At 49.0% G+C, this 22,723-nt stretch overlaps 2 protein-coding genes across 7 annotated transcripts in view; one reads left to right on the top strand and one right to left on the bottom strand.

The window, feature by feature from the left end:
* LOC122367780 (cilia- and flagella-associated protein 57-like) lies at window positions 1-20,460 on the top strand. Of its 6 annotated transcripts, XM_043341188.1 has the most exons (21): window positions 21-47; window positions 165-592; window positions 979-1,243; window positions 1,414-1,558; window positions 1,649-1,866; window positions 3,428-3,685; window positions 4,262-4,463; window positions 6,889-7,106; window positions 7,441-7,653; window positions 12,663-12,692; window positions 12,756-12,899; window positions 15,903-16,058; window positions 16,456-16,617; window positions 16,874-17,058; window positions 17,190-17,471; window positions 17,642-17,792; window positions 18,035-18,178; window positions 18,523-18,738; window positions 18,883-19,062; window positions 19,341-19,535; window positions 19,712-20,460. In XM_043341188.1, the coding sequence occupies exons 2-21, from the start codon at window positions 387-389 to the stop codon at window positions 19,871-19,873; spliced, it is 3,732 nt and encodes a 1,243-aa protein (XP_043197123.1). In that variant the 5' UTR covers window positions 21-47; window positions 165-386; the 3' UTR covers window positions 19,874-20,460. The 6 variants fall into 6 exon arrangements, with proteins under 6 accessions (XP_043197122.1, XP_043197121.1, XP_043197119.1 ...); XM_043341186.1 differs by lacking the exon at window positions 12,663-12,692 and having other exon boundaries at window positions 6-47; window positions 12,726-12,899; XM_043341184.1 differs by having other exon boundaries at window positions 14-47; window positions 346-592; window positions 12,663-12,899.
* The window catches only part of LOC122367781 (serine/threonine-protein kinase NIM1-like), an 8,280-nt gene continuing 6,000 nt past the window's right edge, over window positions 20,444-22,723 (bottom strand). The window contains exons 5-6 of the mRNA XM_043341189.1: window positions 22,105-22,261; window positions 20,444-21,724 (exon numbers count right to left, since the gene is read on the bottom strand). Coding sequence (XP_043197124.1) covers window positions 21,029-21,724; window positions 22,105-22,261 — 853 coding nt within the window. The 3' untranslated portion in view covers window positions 20,444-21,028. The remainder of the gene's footprint in view (window positions 21,725-22,104; window positions 22,262-22,723) is intronic.

The raw sequence follows: 22,723 nt of genomic DNA on the forward strand, positions 1-22,723 counted from the left end.
GAAGTAGCGCTCTGCTGTCTATCGTGGCGCAGCGTGTTGAAAGACCGGTGTGTAAAAGTGGTTTGGTGAAAGACGAAAGTCGTTTGGCTTTTCCCTACAGCTATAGCATAATTCTGGAAACTTGCATTACTGCAATGCATTAACTTACCGAATCTTTGTTACAGACGTAAAGTAGTACGAGGCTGACAAAGAGAACGTGCAATGCGATCCCGCCACCCAAAATTTTGAAACATAAGGAAAGATGTTTTGGACATACTGATGGATTTCACATTTTACTCATCGTCGTATGCACTGCGAAGCTCGATAGCTTTCATAATATAGAGCTAATAATGTTCACTTTGACAGTGTGTGAATCTACATAATTGAACTGCTTCGAACGGTTTACAATGTCTATCGCTGAGGTCTCGTTAGTCCATATATTTGGGCTTAGGAACGACATTCCGAATAACGTATGTTACTGCGATGATCAGAACATAATTTACCCAGCTGGATCTACGATACTCAGCTACAATGTGCTTCACAAGCATCAAACGCATTTCGATGATCTAAGAAAACTCAGGAATCTGAAGAATTTTGCGTTGAGCCAAAACAAGTGAGTTCCGTTAGCTTTGTCGTAACTCGTAAATAAGCTTTATGTATCTCTACGGGCTACAACATGCGTTAAAAGTTCATGCCAGCCAGGCGTGGCTCGTTACTGGTTGTTAGATCGATTGTAGGCAGGGGTAACGGCTAGGTACAAATGTAGGTATTGTGTACGCTGTTCACTGCTCAGCTGTTTCGTTATGGTGCACTTAGTATATTTGTTGACTTTTCAGGATGCATATTGATTATTTTCACAATTTCTTCTGACCAGCAGATCGTTTTGTTTATCTGTTTCTTCTGATGGATGGGCGTCTTATGCAACGTGAATTTTCTTATATGTTGTCAGTCTAATTTATTAATACTTCCACAACTCCTGACGATTGTCATTATTTTCAGACGTTACCTGGCCGTCTCTGACTGCGTTGACAAGCCGACCATCTTCATCTATGACCTGTCTACGAGCAAACGGCGCAAGACGCTCTACTGCACAGAGGTGCAGTCCAAGGACGTCGTGTCTCTGTCCTTCTCCAGCGACCACAAGTATGTGCTGGTGCTCGGTGGCAGCCCGGACTACACGCTTGTCGTCTACCTCTGGGAGAAGGGGAAGATCGTCACCACGCTCAAGCCGAACATGCCCAACACCTGGGCAGCCGTCAACCAGGTGAGAGGATGCGGTAGATAATGAGATAAAACATCGGGTTGTAAATAAGGAGATGCTGCATGCACTTCCTTGCCCTGAACGTGAGATCCTGACTTTTGAGCAATGTATATCAATCGCTACTTTGTGTAGGCTTTATTGCTACCAAGACTGAACGTCGCTTCCCTTCGCAGGCGGTGTACAACCCGGCGGACCCGGCAGTGATCGTGGTGGTGGGCCAGCACCTGCTGAAGATGCTGCGACTCACCGAAGGATCGCTGCGTCAGTTTGGTCACCAGCGCGTTGAAAACACCAACTACATGTGCGCCGCCTGGGCAGGTAGGTACTGAAACTGACCGTAGGTAATAGCCACAGCAAGATGATGCAACATGAGGCAGATTGGTGTTCACGGTTCTGTGTGTTCCTCAGGTCAGAACCGTCTGCTGGTGGGTACCGACCAGGGTCGCGTGGTGCTGTATGACGCTGCTGAACTGAAGGCCGAGTTCCGGCTGGGCGATGTGCTGGGGAAGGACTCCTCCTCGGAGGCAGACCGCCGTTCGGTGAACGGCACCCGCTCCGGCTCGGTGGTGTCCGGAGGAGGTGTTGGCGCCGGCACACCCGTCACCAGCATCGTCACCTTCTCAAAGGTGTGTGTGGGGTGCAGGCTTGGTGAGGTGCCATGCTCGGATGTCTTCTGACTTTGTGTGATGGGTTTCAGCGGTATCGTCACTGGAATGTTCATGCTGGTTGCGATAGCTACGATTGTGGCAAAATTAGTCAAGAACGTCCAGAAATTGATGTGTTTTCGGCTTTCGTTTCGCGGAGATCAGTTGAATTGTATATCTGCTTTAACCCGGCCGGGCCCGGGGGGTAATCCCAACCACCGCAGCCCGGGGGGGGGGGGCGTTTTTCGCCCCCCTGTCTAACTCCGTAAATAAGGGAGCTACGGAAACAAAAGCGATACCAAACGAAAGGTCCTTACGAGACGATTCTAAAGCACCTAAAATTTTTGACCTCAGGTCAATTTTCAAGGTCAGAGGTCAAGGTCAAAGGCAAAAACCGGCACATGTGTAGTGATCTCAAAGTAAGCCTTCTAGAAGACGGCAGGCGGCATCAAACCGGCAAAATTGGGTGTCAAACGAAAGAAGAAAATCTGAGGATTCTGAAAATGTGCTCAAAATGAAAGGTCAAGGTCAAGGTCACGCTCAAAATTGACCTCAAACTTGGCACTTTTTCGCACATCTTGCGTGCTAACTTCCAAGATGTTTTGAAATGTTTTGAGGCTTATCAGTTTCCTATTTGTGGTTCATCTTACGATACAAGGCTGCTCAAAGGTCAAGGTCACTGAAGAGTATCCCTGCTAGAGGCTATTTCACTAATTCAAGTTAGTAATAATAAATAAGACAATTTTGCCATCCGGAAGCTCTAAATGAAGGCTTAGAGGAAAATAGATGCCAGATTCGTGATCAGCGGGTACAAATCCATCATAAACGACCTTTCATGTGTCAAGGTCAACCAGAGGTCATTCGAGGTCACATGAGGTCAACATAAAACTTGACCTTTTCCGAACAAAATATATATCATTCGACGCGGCTTGACAAGGCGAATGCGATGGTACCACTGCCGTAGCTCTAGGACCATTTTTGTCGAAGTTATTTGCGAAAAACTAAAACCACATTTCGGGGTCGTTGACCTGACCTCTGACCTCAGGTCACCAAAACTATTTTTCCATTTTTATCTAGGTCAAACGCTACACAACCGTGCTCGTAATTTGTCTTTATCTCTAAAACTCTATTTTTAGCAGCTATTTGAAGTTTGCGTCTGTGACGCCGAAGTTTGCCGTGCAGGGGTCTAGAAAAATGGACCTTGTGACGTCATCAAGGGGGCTAGGTCCAAATTTTTTACTTCAGAAGATGTCAAATTGATGGGAGAAAAGGTACTGAAAGTTTCGCTTTCCTATCCCTAAGCGTTCGGGAGCTATCGCAAATATTCGCCAGGGGGGGCGAAAAACGCCCCCCCCCCGGGCCCGCGAGGGTTAAAAATGTACCTTTTTTACTACATCTCCAAGCTTAGCATTTTATTATCCTCCCTTGGCATGATCTCAAACAGTTTCCACAGCCAATTGGCTCGTCATTTTTAGCCGTTCTATTCTGACCTGACCCTGACCGATAAGTGGCATCACCTGACCAGTCCCATCCCATCCGCCAGGGTTTCGTGGCCGTGTGCGGCGTGGGCATCGCGCACGTGTTTGACCGCGCCGAAGACCAGACGACCGAGTTCTACCGTCTGCTGCGGACGGTACACGTGCCTCAGGACCCGGGCAGGATGGCGGTCACCCAGGAGGCGCCGCCGCAGGAGGGTATCACCGGCCTGGCGGTCAGCCCCTCCGAGGAGACGCTGGTGGCCGCCTCCACTCGCAGTCAGCTCTACGTCATCTCCATGAGCAGCGTGTTTCTCAGCAATAAGGTTAGGCGACCGAGGATATTGTCAGGGACACATTTGTATGTTTTAACTTTACAGGCAAGATCCGCAATTGTATCTATTGATATCGCGTTATTGTACTAGTTGTAATTGCGTCATCGATTGAGTTTGGAATCACGTGTAATGTTTTGCTTTTTTCACAGGATGCTTCTCTCTCTCTCTCTCTCTCTCTCTCTCTCTCTCTCTCTCTCTCTCTCTCTCTCTCTCTCTCTCTCTCTCTCTCTCTCTCTCTCTCTCTCTCTCTCTCTCTCTCTCTCTCTCTCTCTCTCTCTCTCTCTCCCTCTCTCTCTCTCTCTCTCTCTCTTTCTCTTTTTCTCTTTCTCTCTCCCTCCCTCTCTCTCTCTCCCTCCCACTCTCTCTCTTTCTCTCTCTCTTTCTCTCTCTCTCTCTCTCTCTCACTCTCTCTCGCTCTCTCTCTCATGCTGCCTCTGTGTCTGTTCTCTTCCCCTGAATCTGTTTATTTTTCTTTATCCACGCCCCTCCTCACTATTACCCTTTCCTCTCCACTCTTTTTTCATCTCCCCGTCTCCCTTTCTAACTCTCTCCCTCCTCTCCCGACAGGGTTCCGACTGCGTGTTTGAGCACCTGTCGACGCCGTTCCACCACGGCTCCATCCTGGACATGGATCTGGCGTACCGTCGGCCGTTCGCCGTGACGTGCGGCGCCGACCGCTCGGTGGCCATCTGGAACCACAAGGCCATGACGCTGGACGTGTACAAACAGTTCCAGGACGACCTGCACAGCGTGGCCATACACCCGCTAGGTACGGCGTGGCCACACACCCGCTAGTTACGGCGGGCCATACATCCGCTAGGTACTGCGGGCCGTATACCCACTAGGTACGGCGGACCATGCACCCGCTAGGTACGGCGGGTCATGCACCCGCTATAGGTACGGTGTGGCTATACATCCGCTAGGTAGGTATACGGCGTGGCCACACACCCGCTAAGTACGGCATGGCCATACACCCGCGGCTAGATACGGCGGGCCATGCACCCGCTATAGGTACGGCGTGGCCACACACCCGCTAGGTATGGCGGGCCATTTAACAGCTAGGTATGGCGGGCCATACACCCGCTAGGTTTGTACGGCGGGTCATACACCCACTAGATACGGCGTGGCCATACACCCGCTAGGTACGGCGGGTCATGCACCCGCTATAGGTACGGCGTGGCTATACATCCGCTAGGTAGGTACGGCGTGGCCACACACCCGCTAACTACGGCATGGCCATACACCCGCTAGGTATGGCGGGTCATACACCCGCTAGGTATGGCGGGCCATACACCCGCTAGGTATGGCGGGCCATACACCCGCTAGGTTTGTACGGCGGGCCATACACCCACTAGATACGACGTGGCCATACACCTGCTAGGTACGGCAGGCCATGTACCCGCTAAGTACGGCGGAGCTGGAAGAGTGGGAGGTCCGGGCTAAGTGTTATATCGCAGGATAGAGAATGGAGTTTGAGAAAAATAATAATAGCGCAAAACGTACAAGTTACCATGGAGTTAGTAATATTTGCTTTATTGGGATTATTGGCTTCAGTAATCGTGGCATAACTAGAAACTGAACTAATGGCATGATTCATCAACCAAATACAGCAAGCATTTTTAGTTCTCATCATGCTCGATCTGCATTACGGTATGCCCAACCCAAGTTAACCAAGGCCAGGTGCAATGGAAAGGTAAATTTCAGCACTGGAATGGTATTTTGATTCAAGCTGTAATTTGTTTTTAATCAGGCAATTACATTTCTATGTTTTCCATACAACGACTTTGCTACACACTCCATGCTGCACATAACGTTGAAGTCAGTGGTTCACTGGTTAGCATATACTTCACAACACTGTAAAGTATGCATTTATTAGATGTCGATAGTTCGATGCAATATTATTGAACTCCATACCCAATTATTGAAACATAAATTATCGATCTGGTTTGATCTGGCTCCGTCGGTCCGGAGTTCCAACAACAGCTCTCGGTTCTGAGTATCGCGTCGGCCGGCGTTATTCGACGTGCCGTCATTGTGATGTATGTGTCCTCTGCGCTGGCCGATGGACCTTGACCGCCACTTGACGTGCAGGGCGCCGGGCCGCGCCGCTCTCCCGAGAGCGCCTCCGTTGCGCCAGTCTGTGCAAGCGGCAGATTCCCACAGCCCCTGTCGGCCGACGGACTTTGACACGACCTGACCGGTGGACCCGGGTCGGAGGGTCCGCCCGGCGGCGACGCACTGAGGTCAGCCTGCCGCCGCCGAGGGAGAGAAGGTGACACGACCGGCTCGTCAGCGCGGAATTACCGCGCTGCGCTCTGATCGATATAAACATCGCGACGGACCGGGGCAGAGAGCCTGGACGTTCCATCGCGGTCTCGACTGTCTGGTCGTTATCAACTGGCGTACACTTTCGATTTGATGTGGCAGTAGCGCGTGTCAAAACGTACGAAATGGACAGAGAAGTGAGAATGAAGACAGGGTCCAGTGTGCCTCGGCATCGTTATATAAATGTATGTATTCGTGGACACTGGACCACTTACAAAGGTCGAAACGGCGCTGAAATGTGGTGGATTGTATTGTCGTAAAATGCGTTGAACCCTTTGAACCAACGCAGTGCATTTTTGGTGATTGTGAATGACGCAGTTACAGTCTATTTATCTATTATGAAGGAGCTGGTGATCGCCGAATAGTCTTAGAAACAAAATCTAAGAAACACAAACAAGCAATTAGTGATGATTAGCCAATACCGTGAGCTCACCCACCCTCCACTTTACGAGTCTGGTCCTAAACGACATTTGGATATTTTCTATATTTGTCGATGTTGTTTAAAACTGCAGGATTAGCTTTCTTAACCGCTAATTTACCGTGGATATTGTTTGCTGGCTCTTCGATCATACTCATGTCCTCGAAGGCAAAGGGTAAACACGGGCCAAGCAGCCGGCACCTTATCAGTCGATGTGTTGACTCAACAGATCGAGTGTTAGTCACTGCCGAATTGAACGACCTCGGGCTATCGTTGCAGATGATGTGAAGTGATGATACTGTCTCCATGGCCATATCAACTTGTTGCTCTTTACATATTTTGTATAGGAATGCAAACACAAGGAAATTTGAGCCAGATGCGTTTTGCGATCAGTTCCGAATCGAGCCTTATCAATGCAGCAATGCTGAGGGTATGTTCTGCCTCCCTTCAGGTTACAGCGTACTGGCCGGCTTTTCCGACAAGCTGCGGTACATGGTGATCCTGATGAACGACATGCGCACCATCAAGGAGTTCGCCATCCGCTCGTGCACCCAGTGCGCGTTCAGCAATGGCGGCCACCTGTTCGCCGCCGTGCACGGCAACGTCATCCAGATCTACTCGACCATCACCTTCGAGAACGTCGGCAACCTCAAGGGTCACGGCGGGAAGGTGGGACCTCAGAGCGTCGAAATATGGGCGAGACTTGATGGGATCCGGAGACCATGTTTGGATTTAACTCAGCTACGGCCAGCGACTCATAACCTTTGCTCGGGATAGGAGCAACGGTTAACTTTATAGTGGTAGGAGCATTGAATGTGCATACTTTCCATATTTATGATCGTCCAGCTTCTCCCGGCACCTTTATAGCGTTGTTACCTGTCGTTCCTTCATTCGAATAAGCTGCACTTATCCCCTAGTACTTTTGATAATCCCAAGCCCTCGCCAGCCTGAGACCTGACCTGACCTGACTTACCGTGTCTCCCCCCCCCCCTCTGTCGCTCAGATCCGCGCGCTGCGCTGGGCTCCCTCGGACAACCGTCTGGTGTCGTGCGGCATGGAGGGGGCCATCTACGAGTGGGACCTGCAGCTGTGCAGACGCTGCGGCGAGAACGTGCTCCGCGGCTGCAACTACTTCAGCACGGCCGTGTCGCCCGACGCTAAGACCATCTACGCCGTCGGCTCCGACAAGATGATCAAAGAGGTGTCCGACTCGCAGGTAGGTGGGTGTCAGGACGAGGTGAGGAGAGGATAGTCGGACTGTGGGAAATTGGCAACTGAAAGTCTCCGTCAAAATTGTAAAAATCTTAGATCTAATTTTGGAATATAGCATACACCCCTAGGGTGCTTTTTACCCTCCAACACTTCAGACGAAGAAACGGTGCAACGAATTCACATACTATTTCTTAAAAGGTAATAGGTTCGTGTCACGTTTGCTCCCATATATACTTTCAATTTTCTTTCCTTAGGTGTCCACTTGTTCATCGTCGAACACTGTCTTCCCTTTGTCACTGCGTTAGTGTCTTGTTTTGGGCTTGGAACTTTTTTCTACCGATTGCTACTGAACTGCACAAAATGTCACTTTGAGCTGCTCATTTACCATAGGTGGTAGTTGGTCCCCTATTAGAATGTTGCTACCCATAGGCGGCGGAACGGGGAGGGCAGGGCACCGGGGCACCGTGCCCTCCTTTGATTTTTGCATTTAAACATTAGCCCTATGGGCGTTGCATGGAAAGAATGGGACCAAAAATCGGCAGTGTCCCCCCTTAATTGAAGGTGTTCCGCCACTACTGTTGCTACCGTCAGCATTCGCCCTCCCAGTGGGTGCCCCATGTGTCTGCCCGTCTCTGCGCCTCTTCACCGTAAACAAGTAATAACAGACAATGGTTCATGGGGGAGAGAATTCGGGATGTCTCCGAATAACTTGCCCAGGCCGGTACAGCTTGTACTGTCACCATGTTGGTTCGTTCTGAGTTCGGCTGCCCGCATACCATCAGACTGTCAGTGGCAAAAGAGACGGGCTCTTTATATGTATATTGCTACTTAGTTAAACTTGATGCGAATTTTGAGGATATATTCAAGTGTAATTTAAGACAACTTAGACCAAGTAACAGGAATGCGGCTTAGAATCAAATGTTTTGCTGTAGCGATTCAACCACGATTTGGCGTCAATCAACGATCTTTTTAGAACAATGCACGGGTAATATATTTTCGTCGAACCTGATTTTTTGATGTTGTTGGTGTTGAATGTTTGAATGACAGGACATGTTCCACATTTAGCCGTCTGCGTGTTGCTACGTGCCATTTCGGTGCCACTGGCGCCCGTGAGACATCCTGGTTCATTGTCTCGGTCGCCAGGGAAACTATCGCGATCGTCTGGGAGATCATTCGCTATCTGTGACCTTTGGGCAGGCGCGATCTATGATACGAACACAGGGTGCTACGCACACTTTTTCATGGGTGTGGTGTGCTTAGTGCTGGTGTCTTCATAGGTAGACAATGGCGGAGGTATTTTACCATGCCAACGTTCTCCTTTGCAGCTGGATACTTTTTAATTAAGTACTGTGATATCAAGAACTTCGACAAACACTTCATTTGAATCGAACTGATCTAAAGATGCAGCTTCACCGAAGTTTGAAGGTCGTGATAACGGACTTGAAATGTGAAAGGTGCGTTTGTCTTTTGATGAGCATTAATTTGCGACGCAATTTGATGAGCCATAATATACGACGGGCATTGATAAGATAAAGTTAATCAAAGGCCAAGGTGATTCAATGGCTAGGCAATTGCGTGTATTTTTCCGAATGTTGGCTGAATAGTATAGCTGCTCTCTGTGAGCGTCATGCATCCTTGATTTGATATCGAGAGTGGTGATTACCCACGTGAATAAATACCGATAGAGGATTCTTCATGGCTCTGAGTGAAAAAGATTATATGAGGCTATCGTTTCTAAGTGGTTTACTGCAAAACTGAGCGACGAAGGAGCGATATTTTTTTGGGAACAAGCGAGGGAAAGATATCCGATTTTCCACGAGTTAGCCATGAAGAACCATATATCATTCTATGTAGAGTTTTATTCATAATTTATTAAAATACTATAGTGTACCTATCCATATTTATTGATGTATGAAAAAAAGTTATCGATTTGTTAGTTTTCAATTAATAAATTTCATCGCTTATTTGGTCAATGGCTTACTCACATCAATTAGTACCGTTTTGAAGCCAGTATTCCGAAACAGCATCATAAAACCAACCTAAGCAAGGAGTGAAACCCGCAATGCTTTGTCTTACGCGCGCAATTTATGTCGAAGTTTCCCTGCGGTCGCTCCCGAGCGACCGCAGGAGCCGCAGGAAGAGGTGCGCGATTCTTATATTGCTGCTCTCGACTGATTGGCCGATAAAACTCCGCCTTTTTGGCCGCGGGAACCGCGGTGGCCGCAAACACTTAACAGGGCCCCTGTTACATCATTTGGAAACAATAATTTCGTATTTGCACGCAAACTAATATCACCACAGCAGCAATTGTCTGTTACCAAGGTTTTGGTGTACGATTTCAAAATTGCTAGATCTGCGTTGACGTCACAAATTCTAAGGGGGCTTTCATATGCATTAGCCCCTTAGAATTCGAAAACTGCAGACGTTGAAATTGCATTGCCGATGCTGTGAGTGTCCAAACCGGCAAGTGCAAGCGCAGGGACCCCAATTTGGCTATCTCAACTCGAAACTAATGTTACGGTGGGATGGCCTTTTTAAGCCGTGCTCATAGCGGTGTTCACATTGTGCTTGACTCTGGACTGTTGTGCTGTCAAGATGACTTCCACAAACCATGTTTAACCCTCGCATGTGTAGGGGGGGTCGGATGGACCCCCCCCCATGGTTTTTCGCGAATAACTCGCGTAAAAAGCGGCCGATCGCGACGAAACTTTCAGTACCCTCGCATTGATCAATTTTACACCTACCCTGAAAATTTCATGACCCTGACCCAAATGACCTTTGACCTGTGACCTCTTTTCCGAGACCATGTTTGGCCGGAATCGCGATTTCGCGTATGTCGGCTCGCACTAGCCGCGTGTTTGCAAGCTTTTCGTGGTTTCAAACGTTCAAACATGTGATTTGATGTTACTCCCGTGTGTGTCAAGGTCACCTGAAGGTCAGGTCAGGTCATTGACCTTTGGTGACCTCGGGTGACCTCGGGTCACTTTTTCGAGTTTTACATGTTTCTAGGCTAGTTTTTGGAGCTGAATTCGAATTTAGCAACCATTTGAACATTTACGAAGTAGTTTTGGTGACTTCGTAACATGTTACGAAGCTGTCAGAGGCGGTTGACACGTACTACGAATACCCGTCACGACGCCTACTGGTTGACCTGACCTGACCTGACCCGACCTGGTCTAAATGCTTCAAGACATCATCTGTGATCAAAACTAACACGATATTCGTGATCAGCACCCCGAAAAACCCCTTAGCAGCCACACTTTACGACTTTCTAACAGGTCCCGATTTTCCCGACTTTGGGTCATTGACCTGACCTGGAAGGTCAACCAATGACCTAGGACCTTAAAATTGGGTATCATCGGCTTCCTCTCGTCACGGGCAACACGCTCGTTTTTTCCGCGAAGCTCTAGCTCGATCAGGGGCCAAACGGCAAGGGGGGGTCCAACCGACCCCCCCCCCCTACACATTAGAAGCTGGCAAACGCCGCACACATGCGAGGGTTAATCGGTAACATGTGCATGGTGAAGTGTACTGGGTGGAACGTTTGTGCAATGTGCATGATGATGTAGGTACGTACTTTGTTATGATAAATATATCGTAGGACTTTTAAACACGTCCATGTATTCTATACGTCTCAATAGCAATAGTGAATAGACAGAAGGTAAACAAGGAATACAAGTTTTAACCCTCGCCGGCACAGGCCATTTTGCGTCCTTCGACGGCACAAGGGGGGGGGGGGTACGACCCCCCCCCCCTCGCGTTTGGCCCCTGATCGAGCTAGAGCTTCGCGAAAAAAAAAACGAGCGTGCTGCCCGTCACGAGAGGAAGCCGATGATACCCAATTTTAAGGTCCTAGGTCATCGGGTGACCTTCCAGGTCAGGTCAATGACCCGAAAACCGGGAAAATCGGGACCTGTTAGAAAGTCGTAAAGTGTGGCTGCTATGTGGTTTTCCGGGGTGCTGGTCACGAATATCGTGTTAGTTTTGAGCAGAGATGATGTATTTAAGCATTTAGACCAGGTCGGGTCAGGTCAGGTCAGGTCAGGTCAACCGGTAGGGGTTGTGACGGGTATTCGTAATACGTGTCAACCGCCTCTGACAGCTTCGTAACATGTTACGAAGGCACCAAAACTACTTCGTAAATGTTCAAATGGTTGCTAAATTCGAATTCAGCTCCAAAAACTAGCCTAGCAACATGTAAAACTCGAAAAAGTGAACCGAGGTCACCCGAGGTCGCCAAAGGTCAATGACCTGACCTGACCTTCAGGTGACCTTAACACCCACCCTAATGTATGGGAGCAACATCAACTCTCATGTTTGAACGTTTGAAACCACGAAAAGCTTGCAAACGCGCGGCTAATGCGAGGCGACATACGCCGAATCGCGATTTCGGCCAAACATGGTCACGGAAAAGAGGTCACAGGTCAAAGGTCATTGGGGTCAGGGTCATGAAATTTTCAGGGTAGATGTAAAATTGATCAATGTGAGGGTACTGAAAGTTTCGTCGCGATCGGCTGCTTTTTACGCGAGTTATTCGGGAAAAACCTTAGGCGGTTGCATCAACCCCCTGTGCCGGCGAGGGTTAAGCCAAGGTTTTAAAGTGGTATTCGACAATCATAACATACCTATTGTGCTAATTGACGAATAAATGGGTGCTAATTGACCCATAAACCACTGCATAAATTTCGGGCCATTCCTTGGGCCATCCGGGTGCTTGAGATCAGCCACCATGGCCTGGCTGGTGTACCCATCTGTGACATATAAGTGCATGTATAGTACCCATCTGTGTTTAGTACCCATCTGTGTTTACATGCCTCTCTAACCAAGCCGTGCGTGCTCTTTTTGAGACCTTACCCACGCAAACCTCACTGTCTGTCTTCCCAGGTGATTCGCCAAGTCAGCTGCCAGGACGTGGTGCCCCCTAGATCCCAATGTCTGTCTTCCCAGGTGATCCGCCAAGTCAGCTGCCAGGACATGGTGCCCCCTAGACCTCACCCTCTGTCCCCTCCCCAGGTGATCCGCGAAGTCAGCTGCCAGGACGTGGTGCCCCCTAGACCCCACTGTCTGTCTTCCCAGGTGATCCGTGAAGTCAGCTGCCAGGACGTGGTGCCCACGTGGATCTCGCTCTCTCGCTCGGGCCGTATGATGTTCCTTGGTCTGCAGAGTGGTGTCCTGCGCTCCGTCAAGTTCCCTCTCTCCATTCCGGGAGAGTGGGAGGAGCACCACGCCCACAACGATGCCATCACAAAGGTAAGACGTCGAACGCAGGCGCTGGACACGGTCTGCCGTTATTTTTACGGGTGAATGTTCACATCAATGGAAAGCAATTCGTTAAAGAGCATTTTCTTTGCTCTGTGCTCCATGTTCAGTACATTTAAATGGTTATTTGTATCAGTGGTGAGTGCTTGTTCTTCAATGATATTGACGATGAACGACTTGATGCAGCTAACTTGCACAATATGTGCCCAAAATGACCAAATATGTTTCTCTCATTCTTTTTTTCAGCCTTGTCTTGTATGCCCGTTTATCGATGCGAACTTTGTTAATGACCCATTTATTGCTTAATTATCACTGGGCTGTCGTTTTGTGCGATTATTGGATCAACTACTCGCATTCCTATGTCTTCATGCCAGTTTTAAGTCTGGGGTCGGTAAGTACATATCACGAGCCGACGTCCTGTCTGGGGACCGGGTGTCTGGCTGGTAACAGCTGCCGTGTCAGTCCGTCAGACAGACCGACACAGACAGTTGGCCAGACGCAGCTCGGGCCTCAGGGGAGGGGTGCATGTCAGACCCACGTGCCCGCCACCCGCCCGACCCTGGCTCATGTCTGCCGAGAGCTGTCTAAGAGGACGAACCCTTTGGTGTAAATCGTCGTCTGGTGAGGGTATAAGGACGGAAGGGTGATCAGATACAGGCTGTGTCGTTTATTTATTTAGCGACGACTTATGCCTGAAACAGACTCTTTCCGCAGTCAGGAAATCGAATGCGAGAGCCTATTCAAATACATGGAAGCACGCTCGCATCAATCGCACGCACCTCGCGGATGCGATTGATGCGAGAAGAATTATAATGTATTTGAATAGGCTCTCGCATGCGAGTTCCTGAACGCGGAAAGAGTCTGTTTCAGCCTTTACATCGACCGGTGTTTATGAGAGGAGGCGATGATATTTAGATCTTATTCAGCAGTCGCTCTAATTTATGTTTGCTTTTGTGTCAATTGAAAAATATCATTGACAACTATAATTTAAAGTGTGGGGAATAAGTTTTCCATTTTATTGTGTCTGCTTAGCTGTATTCATACCATTTAGGTACTGACATCTCATAACCGTCAAATCTGAATCAGTTCATTTGCAAATGCTAAGTCAATTTCCATGAATTGCAAATATCGCAGTTACAATTCAGAACACATAGGTACGGTGCTGGTAACTAAAAGTCAGGCTACCTATATCTCGCATTAAGCACTGGTTTCAAGCAGTTGCCTACAGCTGCTCAGGAATGTGTTGATATCAAAGAACTCACTGATGCACCCGACACGGGTTCTTGACCTCAGCCCGTAGCTTTGTGGTCAACCGAAGGCCACATTCGTAGAACTGTGATCTGCGCTGGAGGAGTTGGACGATGCGTACCAACTGATCGTATACAGTCATGGTGATGGTGTGTGTTTATGTTCACTCCGAGAGGGGTTGTGCGAAGCAGAGCACATCTTCAAACAGAGCACATCACGCATTCCTGCGCTGGGGTGTACACGGAACATGTCTGAGTAAATAGGGAAGAGTATCTTTTTGTCACCGTAACTGTGATATGTGTGCGTCCTTTCTCAATTATTAACCCGCGCCCTGATGGGGTCTGCCGAGCAACGTGGTCTGAAGGGGGGGGGGGGGCATTTTGGCCCCCCCCCCCCCCCCTAAGATCTCGAGAACCACGCAAGATAGCGACAAGCGGTAAACCGCGTTGGATAGCCCCAACGGGGAACTACCTTGTGACCCAATTTCATTGACCTCGGTCAAACCGATGACGTCACAGGTCAGGTCAAAGGTCGAATTTTCACCGTTTACAGGCATTTCAAGAAATGCGTTGTAAAATTGAGTAAGGTGCATTTCATTGAAAATCATCGATGGGGAAATGTTCTTCAAACACGTATTTTGCTATTTGAGGTCACTGATACCAGGTCAGGTCACAGAGGTCAGGTCACTGGGGGTCACAATATGAAAGTGTCGTGTGATACATGTTTTATGGTCCATTTTACATGACAAATGCGATTATGTGGGTCAGGCAGACTTTTGGGCCAGCTTAGGTCACGTTTTGGTCAAGTTCAGGTCAAGGTCAGGTCTAGGTCAGGTCAAATTAGGTCAAATTTCAAAGTTGATATTTTTGCATAACATGGGTACCTACTGATGCGATGCAGCTCGTCACGGGGAGTTCAATGGTGGTCTCCGTTTTGCGCTGCGAGGTCTAGAATTGCTCAGAATTGAGTTCAAAAATTTGACGTCATCAATTTTTAACAGTTTTTCGCTATAACTTGGCCAAAAAAAGAGGTATCGATCTAAAATTTGGTATGTATATCGAAGAGTACAGGGACTATCATATATATTCCGTGTTTTTTTTTTGGAAATTCGAAAATTTTTGGATTTTTTTTAGTTTTTCTAAAAAAATATATATTTTTGGGGTCCAAATCCCAAAATTTCGAAAATCCGAGATAGCAGTTTTGTAGTGCCGTCTTTTCTCTACACGACCATATAAAGAACTTTAAAATTGCTTGTTAACTGTAGAATTGGTGAGCGTTTCAAGATGTCATGTTTTTTGCTCATTTTTACTCGAACATGACCTCAGTTTGACCTCAATAACTCCTGACCTGAGGTGACCTGTGACTTGAAATTTTGTGTGAAGGTGTCAAATTGATGCCCGGTAAGGTACCCAAAATTTGGCGGCGCGAGCAGTTTTCTCGCTATTTAAGAAAAACCACAGGGGGGGGGGGCAAAAATGCCCGCCCCCCATCAGGGCGCGGGTTTATCATTGTTAACCGATTATAATGAACAGCCGTCAGTTGAAAAAGGAACGAAGGTCAGATTGATGAAAAAGAGGGGACTTGCTGTTCCATACGTGTAGTGAGATGAACCGTGCATGAATGGGCAAACTGCATCCCCTCCTGGGTGGTCTGTAACGTGCACTGGATGACCTAACCGTCCTAACCTGTTTGAGCTTTACCCTGGTGTGCAGGCCCGTCATCTGCAGTTTCTCCCGCTGCCGCCAGATGGTGGTGCTGGCGGACGACACTCAGATGTTTACCTGCTCGTCGGACGGCACCCTGGCTCTGTGGTCCATCGCCGACCCCGAGGGAAGGCTCTCGAAACGAGAGCGCACCGTGCCTTACTCGGAGGAGATCCTCGTCTCCAAGGCCGAGCTGGACGTAAGCGGCAGAATAGCTAATTGTAAGATAGCGATTAACGTAACACGCTTCAAAACAACGGTGACACTAGTTTGGCCTGTGCATTTAGGCATAGATGAATCTGATATGAATCGATGCTAATTGTGAAGATGAACACATTTCATTGACGCGTTTTGTAACATTTCTTACGTCTGTTTTCTTAGCTTCTTTTAGCCACACAAGCCATTTGTATACACCTCAGTAGCCTTTTTAAAGCACGTTTACTTTGAAGAATTTAGTGACGTTCTTCCGCTTCCCCAAATAAATATTTATGAGCATAATCTGCAGACAACATCAAACGGTAGAACTGTGCAGCTCAGACATCATATTGGTTGCTGCCCTGCTGTACCTCATGCCGTTTCGTTTGTCGCCCGTTCAGGAGAAGATCCAGCTGATAAACGAGCTGAACACGCGGGTGTCTGAGCTGCGACTGGAGAACGAGTATCAGCTGCGGCTCAAAGACATGACGTACGGCGACAAGATCCGACAGCTGACCGAGCGAGCCGAACAGGACATCCAGACGCTCAACGGAAACATCGAGGTGCGCATGACGTCTGTGACGAGTTAGAGAGAAAGGAACGACGTAGGATTTTGGTAGGAAAGTAGACTGATCGGTAGCGTGGGAGTCGTTTGTAATTTACATCGCCGGTGTGTACTGTAGAGAATTATTGCTAGGATTCCTGCAAAGGATGCGGGTTGGGTCTTACAAAGAAGACAGGTAGAAGTCTCCTCGAACGTCCTGTAGATCAACACGTTGATGCACTTTTTGAGATAGTGACCTTCCCGCGATGTTGCAGGCTCTGAAGGATGAAAAGAGCGAGGATCACGCGGCGCACAACCGCGAGCTGGAGACGCTGCACGCACAGCACGAGGAGGAGGTGCAGTTGCTGGAGTCCAACAACAACGCCAAGCTGATCGTCGAGTATGAAAAGTACCAGGCGCTCGAGAACAAGATGGCACTCATGAAGGAGGACTACGAAAAGTAAGGCTGCTTGGCGAACGTGCAAGTCGCGTTATAGTAACGCTAACTGTTCATCAAACACGTTTGTTAGTGGTTTATCTATTCTGTATTATGAGGTGGATGCAGTTGTCGTTGACTGGTTCCCCTGTCAGGCAGCTGGTGGAGCAGGCCGAGGCGGACCGCGCCGAGCTGGCCGCCCAGGCCGAGGAGTACGAGGACCGGCTGACAGAGAAGGTGGCCCTCCTGGACGAGGCTCGTGAGGAGGCGCTCCAGCAGAAGAAGACCTACGAGGAGATGCAGGTGCAGATTGAGGAGGACGCCGACCGAGAGATTGTCGACATCAAGACCAAGTACGAGTACAAGCTGAAGGCCGAGCGTAACTCCAACGTCCGACTGCGCGGGGAGACGGGAGTGATGAAGAAACGCTTCGTCAGGTGGGTCAACGCCGGCTTTTGGGGGTAGGTTGCCGGAGATAAAGTTAATGAAATGTGTGTAGAAATGTGTCAACCTGCCTATGCTAAGTCAGCCCAGAATGACGCATAGTTGATTGCACATGAATTTCTTTGTGTGAGGATCACTGAGAAATTTTCGTTGCCCTTTCCAGTTTGTCTAAAGAACTAGAGGAGCAGCGTCAGGAGATTCAGCGTCTGCAAGGAGAGCACAGCAAGCTACAGTCCATTATCAAAAACCTCGAGCGGGACATCATCGGGCTGAAAAAGGAAGTCACGGAGCGAGACGAAACAATAAATGAAAAGGTACCTATGTGTAGGTTATCGGTTGAAAGTGATACTTTTGGTTAGTTTGACTGCTAGTTTTCGAGTCGAAACGTTTTTCAGCATGGTATGGGAGTGTGTTACTCATACTGTCGCAAATACGCCTTTGCACAAATACGAAGTCTTACAGGCTTTACTGTTCTGATAGAAAATTGCCTCTTCTGTTAAGTGCTAGAGCACATGGCGGTAACGGATATTTAGGCATCTCCTCTGATTCATTGCAGGAAAAACGGATTTACGATTTGAAGAAAAAGAATCAGGAGCTGGAGAAGTTCAAGTTTGTGCTCGACTACAAAATAAAGGAACTGAAGAAGCAGATAGAGCCCAGAGAGGCTGAAATAAAGGACATGAAGGAAACTATAAATGCGGTATGTATTCTTACACTATCGCTAGTTAACTTTGATCTTCAGTTGCACCGTAAGTTGTTCTGTATATGGCACGCTGAAATTATACCAAAAGTATGCATTAAATAAAAGGCAGGCAAAACCTTGTAATTATTGCTATCCTTCTTATTGGCATCAATTTCTTGGCAATGAATGGGATGGAACTGGAAGGCTAATATTGGATATAATAGGATCGGTAAGGCTTTCTTCATTTATACCCATTTTGCTAAAACTAGTCGATTAATGCCAGTCTCTGCTCATTTGTAAATCTCCTATAATGCCTTGCCTTATTTACCTACCTCTGCTGACTTTCACGGTGTACGTCTCAGATGGAGAACGAGCTGGAGAACTACCACAAGACGAACACGGAGCAGGAGCTGCAGCTGCAGGAGCTGCGGCAGAAGCTGCGCGCCATCGAGGCCGAGCTGCACCGCGCCGTGCAGCGCAACTACGACTTCACCATCGTCATGAACCGCTACCGCAGCGACCTCTTCAGCTGCATGGACCACCTGCAGGACCCCAAGAAACTCAAGGAGGGCATCAAGGTGAATATACCTACGTGATTGAAGTGCGGACATTTATAATTCTAATTTTGCATTTTAATGAGCGGTGTTTATATTTTCAAGTGAGCTGTTTTTTATTGCTAATAGCGGTAAGATGATATCCTGTCTATCCGTCTTCTCTTTCAGAGCTTATACAGCAAGCACGTCACCTCAGAGATCCGACCGGAGAAACTTCTGGTGGACGACTCCAGTCTGAAGGAGTTCAGCCGGCAGAGGGACTACCTGGAGCGGACCGTAGCCGGCCTCAAACACAAGCTTACCAAAGACACGCACCTGCAGAGAGCCGACAACATCCGCGTAGTGCAGGTGACGATATTTGGCTCCCTGAACGGCGCCCGTATGAACACTCTTCGTGTTATTTAGGGAAGAAGAGAAGGAAGCTGCTATGCTAGTAGTTATCCATTTTGGTGACTATCTACATACATTTTGTTTTATGTTGACGGCCGTGAAACAAAAACAGACTTTTGGTGTTCCTGCAGTATTTTCAAATCGCTTATAGCGCTCACGTTCTAGTCGTCCTCACGAACAATGTAGGTATGTGTTGATGCGCTAATGCTCACATATCCCCTCCCATTCGTCCACAGGAGAACGTTGCGCTGATCTCTGAGATCAACAACTTGCGTGCCGAGCTGCACTCACTCCGCGGCAGCATGGACGATCTGGAGTCGTCTCTGGGCCTGCGCCGCTCCTCCGTCACCCCTGCAGAGGCGCAGAGCAAGCTCGACAGGGCCATCATCAAGCTGGACCAGCTGCAGAAGGAGCAGAAGCAGCAGCTGGATGTGAGAAGGACGGTGGTTACGCGGAACTTTTGGGTTTTATTTGTCGTTGATGTTTGCTGCACTGAATTCTCTCGTTTCCTGATTTCTTTTCGCTACGCTAAGTATTAGTCTAAATTTCTAGTTGGTCTTTTTAAGACTTGGACATGCCCTCAGTCGATTCTGTTGTCTTCCTGCAGGCGCGAGACCAGATCATCGACTCTCAGCGCCAGGAGCTGCAGCTGCAGTCGTCGCAGCTGGTGCAGCTGCAGCACCAGCTGGCCAACTGCTTGGCCCAACCCGACTCCTTCGTACAAACCCTAGGACACGGAGAGGGGGGCGTGGATGCCGAGACCACCTGAACAGCCGCCGAACGTGTCAGTTTAGTGCAATACTCGTGAAATAAGATATCGTTGGACCTGAATCACATTTCGTTCTGCCGATGTGCTGGACAACGGAGCCAGTTCTTTGATTTTGAAATTTGTTTGTGTGAATTTTGATTATGAAATCATGAAATATCAAATGCAAGCTGTCCTGTGTTTGACAGGCAAGACCAAATGCTCTTTCTGATGCGTGTGTCATGTTGCTTTATTTATTTTTCAGCATGTTTTTAGGTAGATTAGTCAATTCAAATGCGTTTTCACTTTGCCCTCCCTTTCACTTTGCAAGTCCCGAAGCTCTTTCACCCACCGAGTATTTGAAGTCATTACGCATTAGGCGCGAGGCCTTTGTGAAGTTTCCTTCCCCTCACGGCGCGTTTACACCTCATGTATCTTTAACGTTAAGAATCTCACCTGAAAAGATGGAGTGACCACGGTTAGACGACCTGTGTTCTACCCTACTTATGTGTTATAGTGATAAGTTGCGTGTGGACTTTGTGACTTGAGTGAACATCGCATTGGACGAGTACGAATGTAAAAGAACATCGACAGTAAAATTCAGTCATGTATTTATCGATTTTCGTATGGGTGCGTTGTAATTGCCGCGTTATCTCAAGTTTGAGCTTTATAATTGGACCTATTCTGCATGCAGCTACCTATAATGATGCTGGCATCTACTCCATGAACATTGATACAATATCATATCTAGTGCCAAGTATACACATTGCACATTGACGGGATCAGGGTATATGTACATTGTACACATTACACATGCGTTATGTTCCATTACGCGCTTGGTCTTGCTTCATTTAAATACATTCACACATAATGCAAGTCAATAACATCGTCTGCTACACGCAACTCGAGGTCGGTTGGCTTATACAGCGGCCTTATCGGCAGTTCGTTATGTAAGCAATGGCCGGTGAATACTGAATCACCGCAGTTCGTGGAGCTCTCACAGGATGGTGCACTGTTTGCACCACCGCAGTTCGAGGAGCTCTCACAGGATGGTGCACTGTTTGCACCACCGCAGTTCGAGGGGCTCTCACAGGATGGTGCACTGTTTGCACCACCGCAGTTCGAGGGGCTCTCAGAGGATGGTGCACTCAGTTTGCACCACCGCAGTTCGAGGGGCTCTCACAGGATGGTGCACTGTTTGCACCGGTCGCCGCCTCTCAGCCAGAGCTGCTTCCCCGACCCTCCGCTCTCCTCCTCCTCTCGGCAGACACGGTGCAGCACCATCCTGTACAGCCCCGTGACAGGACTGTGGCAGCCCCGCCGGCGGTGGCTCTCCAGCGTGGTCTCGCTGACACCGAGCTGCCGCAGCCTCGCGCGTGCCTCTCTCTCCTGGGCTGTGACGGGCGCGGCCCGCAGCGACAGGGACCTGCCGGCAGCCGGCGGTGGGTGGCCGTTCAGCCAGCGGCAGCGGCCGGCCTCTGCCGCCGACGGTCGCGCCGCGGGGTCCCTCTGCAGCAGCGCGGCCACCAGCTCTCGGCAGGGCTCGGAGCCGACACCGGCCGGCCAGCGGTAGCGCACGGCGAGTATGTGTCTTCGCAGCTCGGCCAGCGAGGCGCCGTCGAATGGCAGCCGGCCGGTGACGCTGAAGAAGAGCAGCACGCCCAGCGCCCAGAGGTCGGCCCGGTCGCCGCGGTAGCTGGCCGCGCTCAGCAGCTCCGGCGCCGAGTAGCTCGGGGAGCCGCAGAACTGCGTAAGATGCTCGCCGATGCCGCTCACCCGCCGGCTGAAGCCCAGGTCGCCCAGTTTGACGCGCGACCGACTCGCGAAGAACACGTTTTCGGCCTTGATGTCGCGGTGAACCAGCTTCTTCGAGTGCTGTGGGAGGTCAGGGGGCTGCTGGCGTAGCGTACTTACAACCCAAGTGCTAGAAGAGCAACGTATTGGTACTGAACGCTCAGCTACGCTACGAATTATCCCCGCATCTGAATCTCAACGAGTCAACATTCGCCTGATTACTACACTCAACGGTACGACTATTGCATTAAATTTGCCTGTACGCGTGCTGAAATTTCTTTGGAAGCTGAAGTAACTACAATGAATGGACTGACGGCTGCTGTATGAGGAAGCTATTCAAGCTACGACAATGAAAATCGTGCAAGAAACTACAGAACTACATGGAGGCAGAGTTCTTCTACAGTCGTCGTATGGTTCTCCCACGCCTGTCCATACCCAGAAGAACCAATTTTCCCTCTGACCATGTGCTGGACGGCAGCTAGGAGCTGCGAGAAGACGGATCGGGCGTCTGCCTCTGTCAGTGGGCCCTCTCGGCTGACCCTGCGCTCCAGGTCACCGGCGGGAGCGTACTCCATCACGAGGTAGATGTGCCGCGGACTCTCCACCACCTCGTACAACCTGCAGCACGGAGCGTGTGGGTGGTGGAGGAGACTGCGAAGGACTGTTGTCAGCATGATAGGAGCATGGATGCAGCAGAGAGGCAGATAAAGAAGTGAATCAGTCAACAGCCAATGGTTGGAAGTGAACTATATGTATTTATCTGCACATAGCGCAGTATTGCACCGATGCTTTCGAAGCTTTTAACTTGTGCAATATATTTCGAGGTCCATTAGTCGGTAATTTACTGAGGCATAAGTACCATCTACTCATGATATACGTGTAGACGTATATTATTATCAGTAAACACATGCTTCCAATTAAGTGGTCACCTTTTGGTTATTAGATTTACAGAATGTAGATACGCCTAGATAAAAATTGTAATGCATACAATGTTGAACACATATCTGCCTGTTTTCCGGCTTATGTTCGTCATCACTTTACGCCGATTTATCTCCCAGTTAATCTCAAACCAATGAAAAA

This window comes from Amphibalanus amphitrite, unplaced genomic scaffold, assembly GCF_019059575.1.
Source record: "Amphibalanus amphitrite isolate SeventyFive unplaced genomic scaffold, NRLGWU_Aamphi_draft 000896F_arrow, whole genome shotgun sequence".
Classification (NCBI taxonomy): domain Eukaryota; kingdom Metazoa; phylum Arthropoda; class Thecostraca; order Balanomorpha; family Balanidae; genus Amphibalanus; species Amphibalanus amphitrite.

Bases quoted from the DNA above. Each gene is read 5' to 3' on its own strand.
- LOC122367780 (XM_043341184.1), top strand. From the start codon at position 387: ATGTCTATCGCTGAGGTCTCGTTAGTCCATATATTTGGGCTTAGGAAC. The intron at 1,244-1,413 runs GTGAGAGGATGC...TTCCCTTCGCAG, and splicing joins CCTGGGCAGCCGTCAACCAG to GCGGTGTACAACCCGGCGGA. The intron at 17,793-18,034 runs GTACCTATGTGT...GATTCATTGCAG, and splicing joins ACGAAACAATAAATGAAAAG to GAAAAACGGATTTACGATTT.